The sequence below is a fragment of the Oncorhynchus keta genome, chromosome 4 (genome assembly GCF_023373465.1).
Source record: "Oncorhynchus keta strain PuntledgeMale-10-30-2019 chromosome 4, Oket_V2, whole genome shotgun sequence".
In the NCBI taxonomy this organism is placed as follows: domain Eukaryota; kingdom Metazoa; phylum Chordata; class Actinopteri; order Salmoniformes; family Salmonidae; genus Oncorhynchus; species Oncorhynchus keta.
The window spans coordinates 66,280,073-66,298,186 of NC_068424.1; the positions used below are offsets into that span (position 1 = coordinate 66,280,073).

Genomic DNA, 18,114 nt, shown 5'->3' on the forward strand with positions numbered 1-18,114 from the left:
TTTGATTCAGTGTTATCTGTCTCTGTACAACCCTGTGTGGATGAACCAGTGAGAGCTGGTCAAACTTTTACCTTTTTGCCATTCTCAGTGCAGGTGGTACATAAAGCCCTGAAATCATTAGATCATTAGAATCATTAGAACTCTATTTTATCAATGTACCAATCGGGCTTCAGGAAGAAGCATTGCACAATTACAGCAGCCATAAAGGTTTTAAATGATATCACTGAAGCCATTGACAAAAAACAGCACTGTGTCTCACTTTTTATTGATCTCTCTAAGGCTTTTGATACAGTTGATCATGCTATACTAAGGCAGAGATTGTTGAGGGTAGGTCTTTCGGAGCATGCAGTTACATGGTTTGCTAACTATCTGTCTGATAGAACTCAGTGCACTCAATTTGATGGGCTTATGTCTGTTAAATTGTCTGTATTGAATGGTGTGCCCCAAGGCTCTGTACTTGGTCCTCTCTTATTCACTATTTATATAAATGATTTAGACAAAAATGTCCAAAATGCACAACTTAATTTTTATGCTGATGATACTGTTATTTACTGTTGTGCCTTGTCTCTTACAAAAGCTTTCCAGAACATGTGAACTGTTTTTTATACTGTTCAACATACCTTGTGTCAATTGAAGCTTATCCTCAATACTGAGAAAACGAAACTAATAGTGTTTTCTAATGCAAGAAATAGACCTCTGAATCGTTCACCTATTACTACCTGTTACTACCCGTTTTAAAAATGTATGAGCTAGGTTGTAGGCCTACTAAATAAATGTTTGGAGTAGATTGCCTGCTGAGTTGAACTGGGGTGTGATATGAAGATAATAGACAAGGTGTTAGGGGCTATTAGAATGTGTACAGACCCATGATCTTCCAGAGCCCACTAATCAAGACTGGTCAAGCTCAGTTTTTATCATGACTTGTCAATACTGAGCTTCTACTTATCATGAAAGAAATTCTGACTTACTGTACATTTACACACGCTGAAACAGGCCATTTTTACACAGCGATAAAGGCTATTGCAGAATGCACACACATACTGTATCTGAGAACAAATATTATGTGAGGATAGAAGTGATTCCCTGAGGTGCGACCAAGATCCACAAATACCAGGAAGGTTAACTAAAAAACCACGCTCACTTGTTCCACCACAACAGTAGAATGTCTTCTCTAAACAGTCATCTTCAGTCTTGAGAAGACCTACTCTTTCCCACCCAAAGTACATCCCGTCTTCCAATCTTGAACTAGTTCAAACTACTGACCATCATGTACTCTTTGATCCCGATTGGCGCAGCAGTCTAAGGCACTATCTCAGTGGAAGAGGTGTCACTACAGTCCCTGGTTTGAATCCAGGATGAATCAGATGCGGCCGGGATTGGGAGTACCATATGGCGGCGCACAATTGGCCCAGCGTCGTGGGTATGTCGTTATTGTAAATAAGAATTTATTCTTAACCGACATGCCAAGTTAAATAAAATTAAAATAAATAAAACACTCTGTACCAGAAACCATGACAGAGTAGCAAATGTCTCTCTGTTCACTGAATGTTGTAGCAGTTTCATACCAAACACTGTCTGTAATGATGCATGTTTATGTCATTAAGAATGACTATATACAGTCAGCTCCAAAAGTATTGGGAGAGTGAAAGTTGTTTTGTTTTGGCTCTGTACTCCATCACTTTGGTTTTCAAATAAAACAATGACTGAGGTTAAAGTACAGACTATCAGCTTTACATTTAGGGTATTTTCATCCATATCCTGAATAATGGAGTGAGAAAGTTAGACCCACAAATACCATACCCCCAACACATGCTAACCTCTCACAAGGAGACTTTCGCATTTTTTTGAGGGGGTAGGATATTTGTGCATCTCACTTTCATAATGATCATTATTCATGATTTATTCAGGAATATCCGTAATCATGGTAGCATCCACATTAATGTAGAAGTGTTTAGAAACATATCCTATTCTTATTTACAATAAAAGAGACTCCAAAATGACAATATTATTTACCCTTTCTATTGGGCACAAAATAATTTAAAACACAACCAAAACAAACATTTGGCTTGACGTAACCATTGTGTGCTAGGAATATGGGACCAAATACTTAACTTTTTACTACTTTAATACACAAAGTTAATGTGTCCCAATACTTTTGGTCCCTTAACATGAAGGGAATATGTAAAGTGCTGTAAACAGTTCACCCGATATGCATGAAAATACTCTCATATTAAAATGGACAGCCTGCACTAACTTCAGTCATTGTATCATTTCAAATTCAAAGTTCTAAAGTACCGAGCCAAAACAACCAAAAAAATGTGTCACGCTCACAATACTTTTGAGCCAACTAAATTATTATTCTCCGAACAACAATGAGCCTTTTAGCCATGCTCTACCACCATGCTATTGGCCACATCTCATGGATCTTTCAGCCTGTCACTATCAGCATTTGCATTTTCACATGTACCCCAAAGCTCTGTATTAAAACTTTTACCAAATCCTGGAACTTAAGTCTCCTCTTTCACCTTCTCAAAATCAACGTGCTACTGCAAAATTACCGCTTACAATGAGAATAGTCCATTAGACACTTACGCTCACGTTCAGTAATGCATTTCACTACCAGTCACTATGACTGCAGGCCCACTGATGTGTTATTGGCTGAAATATACTAGAATGTTTTCAAATCAAATGTATTTATATAGCCCTTCTTAAATCAGCTGATATATCAAAGTGCTGTACAGAAACCCAGCCTAAAACCCCAAGCAATGCAGGTGTAGAAGCACAGTTGTGTTGCATTATTAGGTTAGGCTGTTGTCTTATGGCTGTGTGTCATATTTGAGGATTAAAACGTATTTAAAAACAGTCTTCCATCTCGTGCACGCTGAACTACTTGCACAGTTTATAATTTTATCATTAAATAACATTGACTCCCCCCTCCCCGACATATCATGGTATCCCAATGTCCTTTCCTTTGTTCTGAATTACTTACAAAGCATATATAGGAGTTCAACCCTGAAACATTACTCATAATCATTTCCCACGCACATAAAATACATTGTGCCATTTTTATTTACCACAGTTTGTTTCTTGATGGAAAAAGCTTATAACAGTTTTCATTTCTACTTTCTCGTAATTAATACAGATAACATACTGCTTTGGAGAATCACACAACTCAAGTGGGGATACGTGTATTTTTCCAGTTAGCAAAACATAGTGAGCTACAGCAAATTTTAACTGCAATAGGTTTGGAAATTGCATAATACCAGCAACTGACAGATAACTGTCCAAGCTGTTATTTAACCCCCCTCAATGTGACGTCCTACCTGCTACACAGAAACCAACCAAAATCAAGATAGAATGAATGCACACATCAGCCGCCGAGAACAGAACCTCTGCAATTATTGAGCTTGCCATTAGACAACGCAAGCAGTACAGCAGGTTTCAATGTTTTCAAAGGAAGAATTCCCTCAATGGCTGATGGCAGTGCTGGACATCCGATGGCTGTAGCAGGTCCGTTACAGTACATGATTGAAGTCATAATTTATTGGTCACTGCAATGCTTCTCTGGTGTACAATTAAAACAAGCTTTTAAGTTGAACCACTTCCTTACACACATTTAGACTAAAAGAGGAACCACCACTTCTCCATTGTTGATGGGAATACAGCAAACCTCTCATAATGGTTTAATGGGCGTCACAGGAACCGTCCCTTTGTTCAATAGCATAGCTGTAAGCGAGTTTAAAATTGTTGCAGCTTTCTATTTTTTTTTATATATTTTTTTACATATGTGAATGAAGGTAAAGCATGAGTTTGCAACAGGCTGAATTGAGAGGAATGTTTTACAACAGTAGAATAAGGGACCAAATGTGTAACATATCCAGTATGTAATCTAGTCTGAGGTTATTGTAACGGTGCAGTTGGTGAACACCAGTGCACATTGTGGCAGCAGAGCAGCAAGTGAGCGGCGCAGACTTGGCACGGGGTCATTCTCCTCCAGTTTATCATCACCACTATCTCTGCCACCCTCCCTCCCCTCCTCACCCTCTCCTTGCCTCTCCACCTCCCCCTCTCTCTCTGGTGTCTTTGGGCAAACCTGGAAGAACACCTCACAGAACTCCAACCTGCGCAGGTCCCGCAGTGTCCTGCAGCTACGTAGCACCTGCATCTCTCTCAGCTTGCAGCATCTCAGGCGCAGGCGCTTCAGGTCCCTCAGACGGCTGGCGGACAGCAGGCCTGGTCCCACCTCCTTACCGCCAAGGCTTAGTTCCTCTAGGCCCAGCCAGCCCACTCCGAGCCCCAGGGAGGCCATTTGCAGCTGGGCGCCCGGCCGCCCAAAGTGCCCTATCTCCAGGTACTTGAGCCTGGAGAGCCCATTTAAGCCTGAGTCGGTTTCTTGGGCGGCACTGCGCCTAAGGCCTTCTGCGGTGACACGAAGGACGTTGCGGAGCTCTAGGCGGCTAAGCCTCAACCAAGACGCCAGACTCTGCAGGTGCTGGTCTGTGAAGGAGGGCACGTTGTCAAGGACCATCGTCTCAATGGCAATCCCTGATGTGGAGGCAGGCACTTTCCCAGTTTGAACACGTCCCTGTTGCTGAGTAGCAGCGGTTGATGCCATTCCAGCTTGTTTCTCAGGACTGAGTGGGGTCTGGGTGAAAAAGCCCTGTGGTAGCTCGCAGCCACGCAACTCTAGGACCTGCAGTGTTGTGGGCAGGAGCTGGCAACTGTGCAAGCCTCTCAGGTCTGCATGCAGCAGGGAAAGACTACGCAGACGGGGACACCTGGAGGACAAAGCCTTGAGCCAGGACTCTGAGAGAAAGGCCCCACCTCTAGCAGAGAGCAGCAAGCCACGCAGCCGTAGGCATCGGAGCCCAGTGCCCAGATACTGGCGTAGAAGAACCCACAGCATGCGCGATGTCACCTGACCCAAAATGGACACCAAGGGCAGGATGAGCAGTTGAAGAATGAAAACATCCAATGAGGGAGAGATGGGGAAGAAACAATGCATCAGTGTTTGAGCGATGACTTGAAAGTACTGTAGAGTTAGCTAGTCAACAGGTAGGAAATAGGCAGTGCTGGGGAGTAGTGAACTACATGTAGTTCAACTAGTAATTCACCTACATTCTGCAGTAGGTTGGTGGTAGTTGAACTAAATTCAAACCAGGTAGTGTTTTCAGTAGTTCATTACCATATCGCTAACTACTAGAACTACACTGTTTCTTGCAAAGAATTAAGTGTTTTTAGTAGGTAATAATTTCCTTTCATTTTCAGGATTCAACCATCCTAATTCTCACTTGAAACAGTTTGTGTTTAATAGGCTACATTACACATTATGTTAACATATGACCCCAAAGTCATCGTTCTTGCAATTTGTAGCCTGACACTTAAAATTATACAACTTCACAAAATAGTTTGGATGTAGTGAACTACTTCTTCAAAGTAACTTTAGTTAAGTAAACCATATTTGTCTTAATAAGGGCAGCTTTAGTGTAGGTTAACTTCTTCTAGTGTTAAGTAATTGGTAATTTTGTAAATTATACACATTTTCAGAGTAACTTCCCCCAACACTGGAAATAAGCCTGCAATGCAAGTATCAACATTGCATTTTGTTGCAGAATGAGAGAGGTCTCAAACAAGTAGCTATGAATAATAAAATCAAGTCTTCTGAAATATTGAATGTAGAACCTGATAAACATGGCTATATCACAAAATGGCTGACGTCTTTAGACAGACATGGTAGCCTCAGAAATATTTTCATGACAAATCTTGAAATGGTAAGATCAACATGCAATAATGGACACCATTCTTACCCCTTTCCATGCAGTTAGATCAACAACTCGCCATAATCTTTGGTCTTTTACAAGACGTCTCCATCTCTTACACACCCTGCAAATACACCACATGAATGACATGACAAAGAGAAGTGTTCTTCAAGCTAACATTGACGTTATCACGAAAATTGATATTGAGCACTTCGACTTCAGCTAACTTGTTTTACCTTCCTGATCGGATGAGCTCTCGCACACCTAAATATGATAAAATATCAATTAAAATGTTCTCTGGAAAGTAATCGAGGGTAGAAGTTCTGAAGTCCGCCATTTTGTAAACAAAAAGTACCGTCGAGTACACGGACAAAATACACTGACGTACCAAAGTTGCATTCAAATAATAAACCCCGCAGAAATGGGTGCTAAAGCCACAACGTTCCGAAATACTACATGCTCGAAATTATCACATTTTATGTGACCGTACCAAATATATACAATAGCTTAAACATTTTAAATAATAAATAAGCATAACCACGGCATAATTTCCGAAGCTTATATCACCAAAACTCCTGTGTAAATGCAGCAAACACTGCCCCTTACATGCTGACCAGACCGGACACGTTGCGTGCGCGAGCGTCGCAAAATAAATTTAGAAACCCATGTTATTCAATTATTGCACTGCTCCAGCGTGCCAACGAGCGTCTGCGTTGCCAAGGGCTAAACTAAAAGTCATTCCCATTTCTGAAGCATATCGCGCTGAAAGTCCTGCGGTTCCCATCTGCTCGTTCGTTTATAGAAGCTGGTACCCACGTGCCATCTCCATATCGGTTATACCCACGTGGGTGATTGAAAGACAAAATGTTTTGCTGGTTGTCCTGGAAAAAGTGTAGATGCCAATCACCATCAATTCAAAGATGAAAAGGCGGGGACGGGGGAGAGATGGCTAGAAACGATTCGGTTGAATGTGTGAATTAATTGTCTGAGTAGAAGACATTGTGCATTTCAGGTAAAATAACAACTCAATGTTTATATCCCAGGACAAATTAGCTAGCAACAGCAAGCTAGCTAAATAGGACAAATTATATAGCAAGTGCAAGCTAACTAGCTAAATTGCCATACATGTTTAATGCTTTTCGACTTGTCCCCAAATTAATGTCATTGGTTCAGAGTTTGTTTTGATATTTTAACCTGAGTGTCGTGATCACATTTGGTGTAGGGGGCAAAATAAATGTATGCACGACAGCGTACGCGGTTTGGGTTCCGTGTTGGCGTTTGAGAAAAAACGCCTCGTACTGGGCTTGCGCAGCTGTAAATCGGACAAGATGGCGACGAGCAATGGTGGTGGAATGGAGGTGGATGGGGCAGGTAATTTCCTTTAAAAGCACAATTGATTTATCTGATTATGATAAGGTTGTATACATATTGTGTAGGTTTAAACTATACTCATTTGTCGATGGTGTTAGCGCATTTAGTTTGCCATTATTTCGCTTATACGTTCTCTAACGTTACTACAGCGAGGCTACCTAACGTTAGTTAATTTAGATAAGGTGACTGTCCAGTACTTGTGTGTATATTAACGTTACTGGTACATGCAATTTCCAAACAAGTGCAGTTAATGTTTGCTAGTTAGCGAACTAATTCAACCGCCGTCACATATTGATTGGTCCGTCAGTATTACCTAACTAAACGAAACAATGTAAACCACTAGCGTTAGTTTATCGATTGCTGGTTAGGTAACAGTTAACATGTTAAAACGTTAACTATTTTGCCTTCTTAGCTAGTTTTAATAACAGCGCAGTAACAGGTCCTCTATACCTAGCGAGTAGTTACCTATATTTTTCTAAGCTGTTAGTAAGTTTCATGATGGCATCTTTTAAAATGTGGATTGGGATAGCATTGTTGAAAAATCAAAGCTTTGAGGAATAGAATCAATGCCATTTTTTAAATTGAACTAGTCATCACTGTAACGTTACTCTTCCTGTAAAGTTAGATTACTCAAATCCACCCAATTCACCTGCACACGGATATTGTAACAATCGTCAAAAAATATATATTATAAAAGACAAGAACACAAATGCTTTGTTTGCTCTGAGGCAGGTGGTCGTGTTAAGGCCATATTAGCTACGTTTGGCTTTAGAGATGACTAACAATAAAGGAAACCCACCCTCTCTCTCTGTCCCACAGCCAGCCCCAGTGTTATGGTCTCTGGGGTCACCGGCAGTGTCTCTGTTGCCTTGCATCCTCTGGTCATCCTCAACATCTCAGATCACTGGATTCGCATCCGCTCCCAGGAGGGGCGGCCCATGCAGGGTATGTGAGCTGATCAGTTTTCAAGAATACCGATAGTTGTATACAGTCTTACATTTGGCATGGAATAAGGGAATGAGAGATATTTAGATTTTTTTCAGTAAATTGCTCTGTAAATGTCTAAACTTCTTTCAAAGTATTTCAACTTTAAGACATCAATTAAAGTAGTTAAGACTCTACAAGAGAACCAACACCTCAACAGTGTGAAGGGAATCATACATGGGAGAGGTTACAGTTAATGACACAATTTCAATGGGCTTTGCTATAGCCTACATATGTATCAATTCCAACCATCTGCCTAATATTGCATTGCATCCTTTCCTTCTCACCAAGTGATTGGCGCGTTAATCGGGAAGCAGGAGGGTAGAAACATTGAGGTGATGAACTCCTTTGAGCTGCTTCATCAATTGGTAGATGACCGAGCACACATTGACAAGGAGTACTACTACACCAAGGAGGAGCAGTGTGAGTCTAATTTCACCAACCTACCATACAAAGAAAATGTCAGATGTCACTCCCCATTGATTACTGATATTGGTGAAAGTGCTAGATAAAAAGTTGTGATTGATTGATGTGCCGTGTCATGGTTTCCCACCATCTCTGAAGTGGAAAAATGTCATAGTAGGCTTGTACCTGAAGCCCTTGGTGTTATATATTGAACTGAACCTCTGTATAGGTGCTGGTCTAGGATGAGTTTTGCCTTTTAGGTCACAGTGAATAAGATTACATTAGTGGGGGGACCTACTTGACTTCTTGACCTCTGCTTTCTTTCAGTCAAACAGGTCTTCAAAGACATGGAATTCCTACTGCATCTGACCTCTGCTTTCTTTCAGTCAAACGGGTCTTCAAAGACATGGAATTCCTACTGCATCTGACCTCTGCTTTCTTTCAGTCAAACAGGTCTTCAAGGACATGGAATTCCTGGGCTGGTATACCACAGGGGGTCCTTGTGACCAATCAGACATCCACATTCACAAGCAGGTAGGTGGAGCAAAAGAGAATACATTTATTTTCCATGTGGTTGGGCATTTTCCATGGGAGAGAAATTAAAGGCATGATAAAAGTAACTGTTACTGTAATTGGTCAGTGAATTGTTGTGATTTGAAAGATGTAAATGTCAGTCATTTGAGGTTATTTGGCCAACTGTGTGCTGTTTCCTTATTGGCTTTTCCTCTTTTCACTTCAGGTGTGTGAGATAATTGAGAGTCCTCTCTTCCTCAAGCTCAACCCGATGACCAAACACACAGATGTGAGTTTCTCATTTAGATTTTTTTTATAGAATGGACGATGTACAGTTGAAGTCAGAAGTTTACATACACGTTAGCCAAATACATTTAAACTCAGTTTTTTTTCACAATTTCTGACATTCAACCCTAGTAAAAATTCCCTGTCTTAGGTCAGTTTGGATCACCACTTTATTTTAAGAATGTGAAATGTCAGAATAATAGCAGAGAATCATTTATTTCAGCTTTTATTTCTTTCATCACATTCCCAGTGGGTCAGAAGTTTACATACACTCAATTAGTATTTGGTAGCATTGTCTTTAAATTGTTTTAACTTGGCTCAAATGTTTTGGGTAGCCTTCCACAAGCTTCCCACAATAAGTTGGGTGAATTTTGGCCCATTCCTCCTGACAGAGCTGGTGTAACGGAGTCAGGTTTGTAGGCCTCATTGCTCGCACATGCTTTTTCAGTTCTGCCCACAAATTTTCTATAGGATTGAGGTCAGGGCTTTGTGATGGCCACTCCAATACCTTGACTTTGTTGTCCTTAAGCCATTTTGTCACAACTTTGGAAATATGCTTGGGGTCATTGTGCATTTGGAAGACCCGTTTGCGACCAAGCTTTAACTTCCTGACTGTCTTGTGATGTTGCTTCAATATATCAACATCATTTTCTATTCTCATGATGCCATCTATTTTGTGAAATGCACCAGTCCCTCCTGCAGCAAAGCACCCCCACCACATAATGCTGCCACCCCCCGTGCTTCACGTTTGGGATGGTGTTCTTCAGCTTGCAAGCATCCCCCTTTTCCTCCAAACATAATGATGGTCATTATGGCCAAACAGTTCTATTTTTGTTTCATCAGACCAGAGGACATTTCTCTAAAAAGTAAGATCTTCGTCCCCATGTGCAGTTGCAAACCGTAGTCTGGCTTTTTTATGGCGGTTTTAGAGCAGTGGCTTCTTCCTTGTCGAGCGGCCTTTCAGGTTTTGTCAATATAGGACTCGTTTTACTGTGGATATAGATACTTTTGACCTGTTTCCTCCAGCATCTTTACAGGGTCTTTTGCTGTTGTTCTGGGATTGATTTGCACTTTTCGAACCAAAGTACGTTCATCTCTAGGAGACAGAACGCGTCTCCTTCCTGAGCGGTATGACGGGTCCTATGGTGTTTATACTTGCGTACTATTGTTTGTACAGATGAACGTGGTACCTACCATTTAGAAACACTACACTTCTTTTTCTGAGGTCTTGGCTGATTTCTTTTGATTTTCCTATGATGTCAAGCAAAGAGGCACTGAGTTTGAAGGTAGGCCTTGAAAAACATCCACACGTACACCTCCAATTGACTCAAATGATGTCAATTAGCCTATCAGAAGCTTCTAAAGCCATGACATCATTTTCGGGAATGTTCCAAGCTGTTTAAATGCACAGTCAACTTAGTGTATGTAAACTTCTGACCCACTGGAATTGTGATATAGTGAATTGTTGAGAAAATTACTTGTGTCATGCACGAAGTAGATGTCCTAACCGACTTGCCAAAACTATAGTTTGTTAACAAGAAATGTGTGGAGTGGTTGAAAAACAAGTTTTAATGACTCCAACCTAAGTGCATGTAAACTTCTGACTTCCACTGTACAGTACCAGTCAAAAGTTTGGACATACCTACTCATTCCAGGGTTTTTCCTATCTTTTTACTATTTTCTACATTTTAGAATAATAGTGAAGACATCAAAACTATCAATTAACACATATGGAATCATGTAGTAACCAAAAAAGTGTTAAACAAATCTAAATACATTTGAGATTCTTCAAAGTAGCCAGCCTTTGCCTTGATGACAGTTTTGCACACTCGTGGCATTCTCTCAATCAGCTTCATCTGGGAGTCACCTGGAATGCATTTCAATTAACAGGTGTCACTTGTTAAGTTAATTTGTGGATTTTCTATCCTTAATGCGTTTGAGCCAATCAGTTGTGTTGTGACGAGGTAGGGGTGGTATACAGAAGAAAGACCAAGTTCATATTATGGCAAGAACCGCTCAAATAAGCAAAGAGAAACGACCGCCAATCATTATTTTTAGACATGAAGGTCAGTTAAACCCGGAAAATTTGAAGATCCTTGAACGTTTCTTCAAGTGAAGTCTCAATAACCATCATGATGAAACTGGCTCTCATGAGGACCTCCACAGGAAAGGAAGACCCAGAGTTACATCTGCTGCAGAGGATGAGTTCATTAGTTACCAGACACAGAAATTGCATCCCAAATAAATGTGTCTGTTACTTGAACTCTGAAGCATCTCAACATCAACTGTTCAGAGGAGACTGTGAATCAGGCCTTCATGGTTGAATTGCTTCAATGAAACCACTACTAAAGGACACCAATAAGACGAAGAGACTTGCTTGGGCCAAGAAACACAAACAATTGATATTAGACTAGTGGAAATCTGTCCTTTGGTCTGATGAGTCCAAATTTTAGATTTTTGGTTCCAACCGCCGTATCATTGTGAGACGCAGAGTAAGTGAATGGATGATCTCCCCATGTGTGGTTCCAAGCATGGAGGTGTGATGGTGTGGGGTTGCTTTGCTGGTGAAACTGTCTGATTTATTTAGAATTCAAGGCACACTTAACCAGCATGGCTGCCACAGCATTCTGCAGCTATATGCCATGCCATCTGGTATGTGCTTAGTGGGACAATAATTTGTTTTTCAACAGAACAATGACCCAACACAAGGGCTATTTGACCAAGAAGGAGAGTGATTGAGTGCTGCATTAGATTACCTGTCCTCCACAATTACCCGACCTCAACCAAATTGAGATGGTTTGGGATGATTTGGAAGGCAGAGTGAAGGAAAAGCAGCCAACAAGTGCTCAGCAAATGTGGGAACTCCTTCAAGACTGTTAATTATTCCAGGTAAAGCAGGTTGAGAGAATGCTAAGAGTGTGCAAAGCTGTCATCAAGGCAAAGGGTGGCTACTTTGAACAATCAAAAATATATTTGGAATTGTTTAACTCATTTCTGGTTACTAAATGATTCCATATATGTTATTTCATAGTTTTGTTTTCTTCACTATTCTACAATGTAGCAAATAGTACAAATAAATAAATAACCCTTGAATGAGTAGGTGTAAACTTTTGAATGGTACTGTATATGTTAGTGTCAAATATTATTCTTAAATGAAACTTTTAGTTACTTTTATGTCGTTCAGTTATATTGCTATGATGCGGTAGAGATAGCTTTTCTACTTGTGGTAATTGAAGCTCATGTCCCATCTCTCCCAGCTCCCTGTCAGTGTGTATGAGTCTGTCATCGACATCATCAGTGGAGAGGTAACTCAAGCTCTCCTACCACACACACACACACACCAGGGTTTCCGTTAGGAAAATGTGGCGCTGGACAACGTAACCGGGAAGATTTTAATTTCCCGCCCATTTGAGAAATTTCCCGGACCCGTATGCATTGGGTGCGTAACCCATTAGGGCGTCCGACCATGGTGCTCAGAATGACAGAATTCACATTTAGATTATGGTAATTAATCTTAACAAAATATGCAACTCCTGTAATGAAGCAGCCAATAAAAAGTAATTTTCAAACATTTGCCAAAATGCAATTTGCGGTTTAAAAAAAACGCCATTCTAAACACCTCACCTGATGCCAGCGGTATATGACAGATTAAAATCTCCGTTAGAAATTTAGAAAGATGGTGAATCTAATGATGCAAAAACTAGAATGGGTTGCTAATATGACTAGGATTGTGCCTTTTGCTTCTGGACAAGGAAAGAAAGTTGATATGAAAACCAATAGAACAGGAGAGAAATGGCATGTGAGGAAGTATTTTATAGACTGCAGCCGTGGCAAAAGGTCTAGCTGATTTGAGTGGCGGCTGTCAGTGAAAAGTATCTAAAATATGTGTGAAGATAATTAGTCTTAATTTTAAATGGTGAGACAAGGGGAAGGGGGGTGTGGTGAAGATGGCCTATAACTGTGTCTCTCCAGAAGGCCTGCGCTCTGCTTTCCAGAATGCACTCAGCTATCTCCTGCCAATTATTGTGCATTCGTTGTTCCATTGTGTGAATTGCTTTCTCTTTGATTTGTTTATTTTGATACATTCCCCATTACATATGTCACCAGTAGTAAATGTACCGTTAATCCCTGTCATTTGGTTACATTCATTTCTGTTAATGCATTTTGTTACTACAGTCATTTATGTTCTCATTCTCAGAGTGGAAACATTGTTTCCAGAGTTCACAACCTGCTAAACTTGTGAGAAAGAAGTTGTGGTTTATTTCATAACCCTCATTTAGGAGTTTTGTACATTTTGTCAATGTCTTTTATTTGAAGTGCTCCATGTAAGCAATGAACATGGGTCTGGTTTCTGTCTTGTTGAGGGATGCTTTGAAGTAGCCTACCTGGCTCAAATGTAGGAATGTGCCCATTTTGATTTCTGATTGTCTTAACTCACCACAGCTACTACTAATAAGCTGAGCTTCTCAGTCATTTATTTTCATCACCTCACACAGTAAGTTCATTGCGCAAGAACAGCTGTCTGACCTGAGCTCACTAGTGTGCAGGAAATTTTGAGGGTCCTGAATAGGCTAGTTAATACATTGTTGCAAGTTCGCTAGAGACAGCTTTCAGTTCCATACAGTTGATTGATTTGATACAATGTTGCGATAGCTCAAGTCAGGACAGATAGAAAGGGGGGCAGGCCGGTTTAGTAGAGAGATCAATGAGATTGAATGAACCCGAATTGTTTAATGTATTTTGAATTAGTTGAAGTTATTAGCCATCTGAGTTCCATGCGCTCATTTAACCACCAATGATCACAGTGTATCAATGTGTCCATATGGCAGAGGCTGTTGCTCTCCCATAAGTGGGTGATGCGCTGATAGTCTGCCTTCCGTTGTTTTTTTTCCCCTCCTGGTCAATTTGGCCAGCAACCATTTTATTTATAGGCTTAGTTGATCTTTTTTTCTTTATTTTTTAAGGCAATTACTGGCTAGTGGAAACACACCAGTGTGATTAGTACAAGTGGCTGATTTGTAAGCTTGTCTGTCCTTCTGACTTGACCAATCCCAGGCGACCATGTTGTTTGCTGAGCTGGGGTACACTCTGGCCACAGAAGAGGCGGAACGAATCGGAGTGGATCACGTGGCTCGCATGACAGCCACAGGCACAGGGGAGAATTCAACAGGTAACTGTAGTTAAGGTGACCTATTTACCCCCCACTGTCTGACAGGCATTTTTTAAACACCTTCACGCCATTATGTGTGTCTCTTCTGTTCAGTGGCCGAACATCTCATAGCACAACACAGTGCAATTAAGATGCTCCACAGCAGGGTGAAAGTCATCTTGGAATATGTCAAAGCAGTGGAAGCAGGTGAGAGAACTGCATACTCTGTTGTGATGAGGGATGAAAGACCAAAATAATGCATGTTCAAGTGAGTCTGGAAAGAAGATGCTGATACTAACATCGATATAATTTCCAGCCCTTGCTTTAAAAAAAAAAACATGGTCTTTCAAACCTGTCTCTTCTCCTTGGTATATGCCAACTGTATCTTATCTCACCTGTTGTGTTGTGTGTATATTTTTCCCTCATGCTCTCTTAACTCTCCCCTTCTGATTTGGTACGAACCAGGAGAGGTGCCATTTAACCACGAGATCCTCAGAGAAGCCAATGCCCTGTGCCATAGACTGCCTGTTCTCAGCACCATCAAATTCAAGACTGACTTTTATGATGTAAGTCATCCCCACCTAGGCACTTGGCAAAACTCAGCTCTTGGTGTGAACATGTGCGCACCATTGTTTTTAGATTATAGTCTTGGTGATGTCATAATCAGGATAATTAACGTACGTTGTTTTGAATTAATAAAACCTTAACAAAATTCCTTCTTTAAATCACTCAAGGGTAATGATTTTGAGCATGCTTAGACAGGATGGATTGGCACAGTACTGTAAAAGCATATTAATCTCCTTCTCACTTTTTTCAGCAATGCAATGACGTGGGCCTCATGGCTTACCTAGGTACCATCACTAAGACCTGCAACAGCATGAACCAGTTCATCAACAAGTTCAATGTCTTGTACGATAGACAGGGCATCGGCCGGAGGATGAGAGGACTGTTCTTTTGAGTGACACAGAGAAAGAGGGAGAGGTCACAAGCACTGCTTTTCCATTTGTTTGTCTGTATTTTATGTTAAGTAACACTTGTGACACACACTCAGATACCAGTTAATGTTGTTCTCATCAAACCAGTTTGTTTTCAAAGGTAGCAAATGCTAGAAGTGTCGCAAAGGCCTCCTGTCTATACCAGAAAATCACACACACAAACAGGAAGAAAGAAGGAAACCGTGTACAAAATCACTCACATTTTCACTCGCACGTTAACATTTGTGAGTATGCACATTAATGAATTCATGTATGTGAACAGAAAATACAATTTCCCCTTTTCTTTGTTTTGTTGTTCCATGTTTCTGTAAGTAATAAATAATCTGCTGATTTTTCTTGGGATTTTCATTTGTTTGTCCAATAAAAAGTCATAAGGCCATTTATCAATTTAAATTATAGCTAACATTCATATTCATTAACAAATATAGAATTAAGCAGTTAGGCCAGAGGATGTGTGGTATATTGCCAATTAATGGCAGTTGTGCACAATGCGGAGTGTCTGGATACAGCCAGGGGCGTGGTATATTGGCCATATACCGCAAACCCCTGAGGTGCATAATTGCTATTCTAAAACTGGTTAACAATGTAAATAGTAATGTTTTGTCATGCCCATGGTATACTGTCTGATGTACCATGGCTCTCAGCCAATCAGCATTCAGGGTTCAAACCACCTGGTATATAATAACACAGTAGTGCTTCCGTCCATCTCTAGTGAACAGACACTCGTAACATAACTGGTATTTGACACTTTTACTCAAGAGCCTTGTTTATACTTGGTGCTAACATGCGTCCTTTGTCCTGGTCTAATTCACATTATGATTGTAGCCATTGCATTAGTAAAATGTGTCTGCATTGTGACCAGATATCCTGGCCCTACATTTTTTTTAACCTTTATTTAACCAGGCAAGTCAGTTAAGAACAAATTCTTATTTTCAATGACGGCCTAGGAACAGTGGGTTAACTGCCTGTTCAGGGGCAGAACGACAGATTTGTACCTTGTCAGCTCGGGGGTTTGAACTTGCAACCTTCCAGTTACTAGTCCAATGCTCTAACCACTAGGCTACCCTACATGACCAAAAGTATGTGGACACCTGCTCATTGAACATCTCATTCCAGTATCATGGGAATTAATATGGAGTTGATCCCCCATTTGCTGCTATAACAGCCTCCACTCTCCTGGGAAGGATTTCCACTAGATGTTGGAACATTGAGGGGATTTGCTTCCATTCAGCCACAAGTGCATTAGTGATGTCGAGCACTGATGTTAAGCAATTAGGCCTGGCCCGCAGTCAGCGTTCCAATTGTGTTTGATAGAGTTGAGGTCAGGGTTCTGTGCAGGGCAGTAAAGTTCTTCCACACTGATCTCAACAAACCATTTCTATATGGACCTTGCTCATTACTCTAGAGAACGCATTTCCACTGCTCCGGAGTCCAATGGTGGCGAGCTTTGCACCACTCCAGCCGACACTTGGCATTGCGCATGGTGATCTTAGGCTTGTGTGCTGCTGCTCGGCCATGGAAACTCATTTCACCAAGCTCCCGATGAACAGTTGTGTTGAAGTTGCTTCCAGAGGCAGTTTGGAACTCAGTAGTGAGTGTTGCAACCGAGGACAAATTATTTTTACACACTTCAGCACTTGGCGGTCCTGTTCTGTGTTTGTGTGGTCTACCATTTCACGGCTGAGCCGTTGCTCCTAGACTTTCCACTTCACATTACCAGTCATAACAGTTGACCGGGGCAGCTCTAGCAGGGCAGAAATTTGACGAACTGACTTGTTGGATAGGTGGTATCATATGATGATACCGCCACGTTGAAAGTCATCGAGCTCTTCAGTAAGGCCATTCTACTGCCAGTGTTTGTCTATGGAGATTGCGTGGCGGTGTGCTCAATTTTATACACCTGCCAGCAACGGGTGTGGCTGAAATAGCCGAATCCACAAATTTGAAGGGGTGTCCTATACTTTTGTATATGTAGTTTACTCTTTCAAAATAATGTATTTATTTTAAGACACATTGATGCCATAAGTCAGTTGCGTTTAGAGGGTAGGATAAGGATGATAACTATTTTTTTTTTCACCTTTATTTAACCAGGTAGGCTAGTTGAGAACAAGTTCTCATTTACAACTGCGACCTGGCCAAGATAAAGCATAGCAGTGTGAACAGACAGCAACACAGAGTTACACATGGAGTAAACAATAAGCAAGTCAATAACACAGTAGAAAAAAAGTAAGTAATTTCACTGTCCAGATCCGTCTACACTTTTAAGATATCCAGACATAATGGGTCCCCCTGACTACCTCCGGAGATGGTAAGGAAGATCAGATCATAATGCGTATTTAAATCTACAGTAATCCGGTTTAAAAATGCGGGCACAATCAGGATGTGGATAAGATCAGCGAAAAAGACGTATGTTAGAACCAGGTATAAACAGGACTAAGAATTTAGTGATACATGCATACATTTTCGTGTTGGTGACCCCAGCTGGAATCAAACCCACGTTCTTGGCTTAAAGGTAGCCTGTACTCAAGTAGATACACAAACACAACACAATACAGAGACCCACAGGTTAAAACAAGTGTATAAATTCAGGTCTGTGGAGTCAGCATGGTTTTTAGGATTATTGGCCGGAGGTGACAATGTGTTTACAGTTAAA

General features: G+C 40.9%; 2 protein-coding genes across 4 annotated transcripts; one reads left to right on the forward strand and one right to left on the reverse strand.

The window, feature by feature from the left end:
- Nucleotides 1–3,046: 3,046 nt before the first annotated feature.
- On the reverse strand, nt 3,047–6,516 carry LOC118380943 (F-box/LRR-repeat protein 12-like). Of its 3 annotated transcripts, none has more exons than XM_035767915.2 (4): nt 6,148–6,512; nt 5,996–6,023; nt 5,808–5,883; nt 3,047–4,918 (listed from the first exon to the last, which is right to left on the reverse strand). In XM_035767915.2, the coding sequence occupies exon 4, from the start codon at nt 4,904–4,906 to the stop codon at nt 3,890–3,892; it is 1,017 nt and encodes a 338-aa protein (XP_035623808.1). In that variant the 5' UTR covers nt 4,907–4,918; nt 5,808–5,883; nt 5,996–6,023; nt 6,148–6,512; the 3' UTR covers nt 3,047–3,889. The 3 variants fall into 3 exon arrangements, with proteins under 3 accessions (XP_035623808.1, XP_035623803.1, XP_035623797.1); XM_035767910.2 differs by having other exon boundaries at nt 6,366–6,510; XM_035767904.2 differs by having other exon boundaries at nt 5,996–6,516.
- A 91-nt stretch (nt 6,517–6,607) lies between these two features.
- On the forward strand, nt 6,608–15,796 carry cops6 (COP9 signalosome subunit 6). Its single transcript, XM_035767925.2, has 11 exons — nt 6,608–6,771; nt 6,982–7,130; nt 7,950–8,075; nt 8,406–8,537; nt 8,965–9,053; nt 9,259–9,321; nt 12,575–12,622; nt 14,373–14,487; nt 14,581–14,673; nt 14,932–15,032; nt 15,284–15,796. Exons 2-11 carry the CDS (start codon nt 6,998–7,000, stop codon nt 15,422–15,424), a joined length of 1,041 nt encoding a protein of 346 aa, XP_035623818.1. The 5' UTR covers nt 6,608–6,771; nt 6,982–6,997; the 3' UTR covers nt 15,425–15,796.
- Nucleotides 15,797–18,114: the final 2,318 nt, after the last annotated feature.

Coding starts and splice junctions, on each gene's coding strand:
- cops6 (XM_035767925.2), top strand. CDS start 6,998: ATGCACGACAGCGTACGCGGTTTGGGTTCCGTGTTGGCGTTTGAGAAA. Junction 8,538..8,964: donor CTACACCAAGGAGGAGCAGT/GTGAGTCTAATT, acceptor GCTTTCTTTCAG/TCAAACAGGTCTTCAAGGAC. Junction 12,623..14,372: donor TCGACATCATCAGTGGAGAG/GTAACTCAAGCT, acceptor GACCAATCCCAG/GCGACCATGTTGTTTGCTGA.
- LOC118380943 (XM_035767904.2), bottom strand. CDS start 6,096: ATGGCGGACTTCAGAACTTCTACCCTCGATTACTTTCCAGAGAACATT. Junction 5,884..5,995: donor GAGCTCATCCGATCAGGAAG/GTAAAACAAGTT, acceptor GTGTATTTGCAG/GGTGTGTAAGAGATGGAGAC. Junction 4,919..5,807: donor ATCTAACTGCATGGAAAGGG/GTAAGAATGGTG, acceptor ATTTTGGGTCAG/GTGACATCGCGCATGCTGTG.